We start from the raw sequence: 3,846 nt of genomic DNA, 5'->3' as shown, positions 1-3,846 counted from the left end.
AGTACATATGTGTAATGAATTCATTTAGATGTGCTTGGAGCACTAATTCAAATGTTGAAGTGCATAGAACAATTTATCTTTTATATTTTTCCAAGTATTTGTTTCATCATTGGTTATCGTTTGACTCACTCATCAAAAAGGCGAATAAGTAGTTACTAAAAGGGCAACATAAATGCCACATTTTTAATTGCAAACTAGTAAGAAAATTTATAATAAGAGATTTTAAAAGGAACTATTTATTTGGCTACGTCAATCCTTATAAATCAAACTATCATCTTAAGTAAAATGTGAAAGTAACATCCATTTGAGAATTCTATGACTCATTAGTGTTTCTTAGCCTAAGATATCATTTGAATCTTATTGATATCTATATGAGAAAGCTCGTGAACATATTATATCAATAACATGATATGTAGGAGGGTATTTTATTTTAAAGATAGAGAAAATACATGATCTTATAATGTACATGTTTAACACTATTGGTTCCAAGTGCTATTGATGATTTCACTAGGATAGAGAGCTAAACTATTTTCAATGAGGTCAAGCAATACAAGGCTTACCTGCGAGACTTTCAACTAACTTTTTTATGTGTGTGTGTGTGTGTGTGTGTGTGTGTGAGAGAGAGAGAGAGAGAGAGAGAGAGAGAGACTAAAACAATAATAATGCTAGGCCCCAACAAAATTCTTGGTAAAAGATTTAATCTAGGTATGCGAACATGGTACAACAAACGAAGTTGGACTTTGGATCTTAACCATAAGTAGTCAATGTTTTCCTATTTAGTTGTTTATATGAAATATTGTCTGCGTGATTCATGAAGAATCTCATATACTCCTTTCTGCTCCTTGATCTCCATTACTTTGATATCTATATGGCATGCACAACTTTTAAGTGGGAGCTTATTACTTACCCATATTGAGTCACATTGTTTCTAATGATGTGATGCTTGAGCCAGGAGGGCTTTTGTGTAATTTGTATTCTTGTTGAAATGCATAGTGAAACGCTTGCACATTGCTCTGGAAGTTGGGAGTGGAATTTAAGATGTCGACAACTCATGGATGGGCAACAATGTCAATAGAGGGGCTTGAGAGTGGAAGAAATCCTTATAGTAGTTAAATCCTCGGTCTATTTTTGCTTGAGGGGACTTGTGGAGACCATGATGCGAGAAATGCTGGACATTGTGGGAGAATGTGCAAGGGTTCATAAAGGGTGGTTAGTTAATCAGAGTTGGGAAGTGAAGTAAGGCATGGTTGAAACGGCATCGTCAAGGAAGAACACTCTAACATGGATGCCTTTGGAGAAAGGAGATAGAATTGACCCATTTATTACCTATTTTTGGATTTGGAGCTTAGTGAGATGAGGTATATCACCATTTGGGAAAGAGCAAGCACTAACTTGCACGACAAGCTGAGGATGTGAGCAAAGGTCTAAGGCGAAAATGCGTTGGGAATGCAAAAGAAAAACGTGGAGAAATAATAGCAAAAGAGTTGATTGAAGGGCAGGTGCAGGTGCCACCATGATGGCACCTGAGGGACAGGGGTTACAATGTCAACGAGGGCGGTTGGTTGACTTTTGACAACGGCCAATGAGTCACGCCGTCATAGTTGCCTAAAAGGACTGGAGCCCTAATTTCAGGCTTTGAGCGCCGCCCACTCTTTCAACCTATCATGCGATCATGGCTACCCACAAAACTAGTTAGATTAATCTCCCTCCTCCCCTATAAATCCCTGTCACAACTCGTAAACACGCGCCCTCCACTCGCCACTCTCCATCAACCCCCTCTCTTCTCTCTGTAGCTGCCTTACCGTAGCATCTCCTACACACCCTTGAATCTCCTGTCTTCTCTTGTATCGGCTCAATACCCGTCGCCTCTATACTCGTTATTTCCAGCTGCAATTTATGCCTGTTTATGTAAGACGCATTTATGCCTGCATTTTTGTAGCCGGGACATATATACGCTCTTTGTCCGCTCATACGGAACAGGTACGTACTTGGTGATGGTACCGCTCTCATTAGATATCACTTGTTGGGTCTCCCCGACTCTCGCCCACGATAAATACTTTGATCTTTGAAAATCTCATTGATGGTCACCCAAGTCTATCGTTTGGTCTTTGATATTATGATATTATGGCGTATGAAGACATTCCGTGCGTATAATTGAAGACCGCTACCTACACGCTCCGATCAAAGCGCGATCAATACAATGGAAGCTTGGATCTTCGACTCTACCAACGATGATCGGAGGCTACCTCACAAACACTCCCCGATTCGTCCCATCTCAGAAGCCCACCTAAAAGGTAAAATCGGCGAATAAGTATTGCCAACTTATATCAGCGTTCTATACAGCTTTGAATTTTAACTGTATTCTGAGTTTTGAACATCTCTCACTCTTCTTGTGGATTTATGGCTTCGAGGGACCCAAAGAACTTGTCATACTGGAAAATTATAAGTTAAACATGACGAAACAATTATTTCTGTGCTTAGAGCTGTCTTCGTATTCTTTCGTTGCATAGGGCTGGGAGTCTTGCACTGGAAGATAGATGCGGACAATTGGGAGCAAGACCCTGAGCTTGAAAGGATAAAAGAAGACCGTGCCTATGTTCACTGGGTATGATCAAACTTTGGGTGCTTGACACTGCTTGTCATCCTTTCATCGTTCGTGTCGGTATTGAATTGAATTCCACGTTTCTTTAATTATGTCCTACGGCTGTTACCCTCGTCCAGGATACAGTAACCTTGGCTCCAGAATTGATGGACAACTTCGAGGAACAGACGGACCACTTTTTCAAGGAGCACCTGCATCCTTACGACGAGAGCCGACTTATTCTCGACGGCAGTGGTAACGAAAGCTCTTTCTTCGATTGTGACAGTTCATCTTGCCGTCAATTAGGGGACCATAGGATCAGAGTTCGCATTGAAATGTTGCGCTGTCTGTCGTTGATGTTACTTGTGTTGTCAAAGATCCCAATCTCCAACTTACGATTTGGCATAAATTCTTCCTGCTGCAGGATATTGGGACATTCGAGACTACGATGGCAACTGGATACGATTTGCAGTGGAGAAAGGGGACATGATTACTCTCCCACCAGGAATGTACCATCGGTTTACCCTAGACACCAACAACTACATCAAAGTAAGCTAGCTCCGCACTGCAAATGTCCTCTTATCTCAGATTCTCCGTTCAACACTTCTCGTGAGCCAACCCTAGACAAAGCCTAAAATGCTGGTAAAACTGCAGGCATTGCTTTTATTCAAGGAGATTCCCATACGGGTGGATTTGCTCAAGCCTGATGCCGACAACGTAGAGGCCAGGTCTGTTGCTTTACTGCAGCATCACTTTGTTAATGAGGCTGCGACGAAAGCGTCAACAGAACCTGCGATTACATGCTGAGCAGCCTCGAGTGATGTTTTTTCAATGAGCTAACAATCATTTATTCTTCTAACAATCATTTTGCTGGCAATTTCGCAGAAGACAGTACGTGCGCGATGTACTGAACAAGCATTAGTCAACTCATATTCAACTTGAAGGCCATACAAAGTCTCTCGAAGACTCCGGCGACGATACCTTTAGATACCTGCTTTGAACTCATCAAACTGCTTATGTATGAGCTGTACTAGACAGAGTAAACTTCCCTTGTGCATTCCGGAATTGGAAATAACCCCGCGCGTTCTATTGGACTTCCAGGTAGTGCCTTAGGAAAGAGTACCTTGAACTCGTTAGGGTCACTTCGCACCTTGTATTTTGTATATTACATTTGGCTATGTGAATTTTGCCAATAGTAGTTGGCCCTATTCAACCTCATTACAACTATGTAGAAAAGGAGTACTTTTTCAGTATGTAATTGTAAT

The 3,846-nt window shown here is 41.3% G+C and overlaps 1 protein-coding gene across 1 annotated transcript; it reads left to right on the top strand.

Annotated features, from left to right (window-relative positions):
• Positions 1 to 2,197: 2,197 nt before the first annotated feature.
• Positions 2,198 to 3,503, top strand: LOC147904081 (uncharacterized). The gene is made up of 6 exons (XM_087372382.1): positions 2,198 to 2,294; positions 2,511 to 2,605; positions 2,722 to 2,836; positions 3,006 to 3,130; positions 3,236 to 3,309; positions 3,467 to 3,503. The coding sequence occupies exons 1-6, from the start codon at positions 2,201 to 2,203 to the stop codon at positions 3,501 to 3,503; spliced, it is 540 nt and encodes a 179-aa protein (XP_087228508.1). The 5' UTR covers positions 2,198 to 2,200.
• The last annotated feature ends 343 nt before the right edge of the window (positions 3,504 to 3,846 follow it).

The sequence above is a fragment of the Dipteris shenzhenensis genome, chromosome 3 (assembly GCF_047967505.1).
Source record: "Dipteris shenzhenensis isolate YYH24624 ecotype China chromosome 3, Dip_SZ_1.0, whole genome shotgun sequence".
NCBI classification, from domain to species: domain Eukaryota; kingdom Viridiplantae; phylum Streptophyta; class Polypodiopsida; order Gleicheniales; family Dipteridaceae; genus Dipteris; species Dipteris shenzhenensis.
The sequence above is the reverse complement of the archived record's forward strand: the minus strand, read 5'-3'. Positions and strand labels throughout refer to the sequence as shown.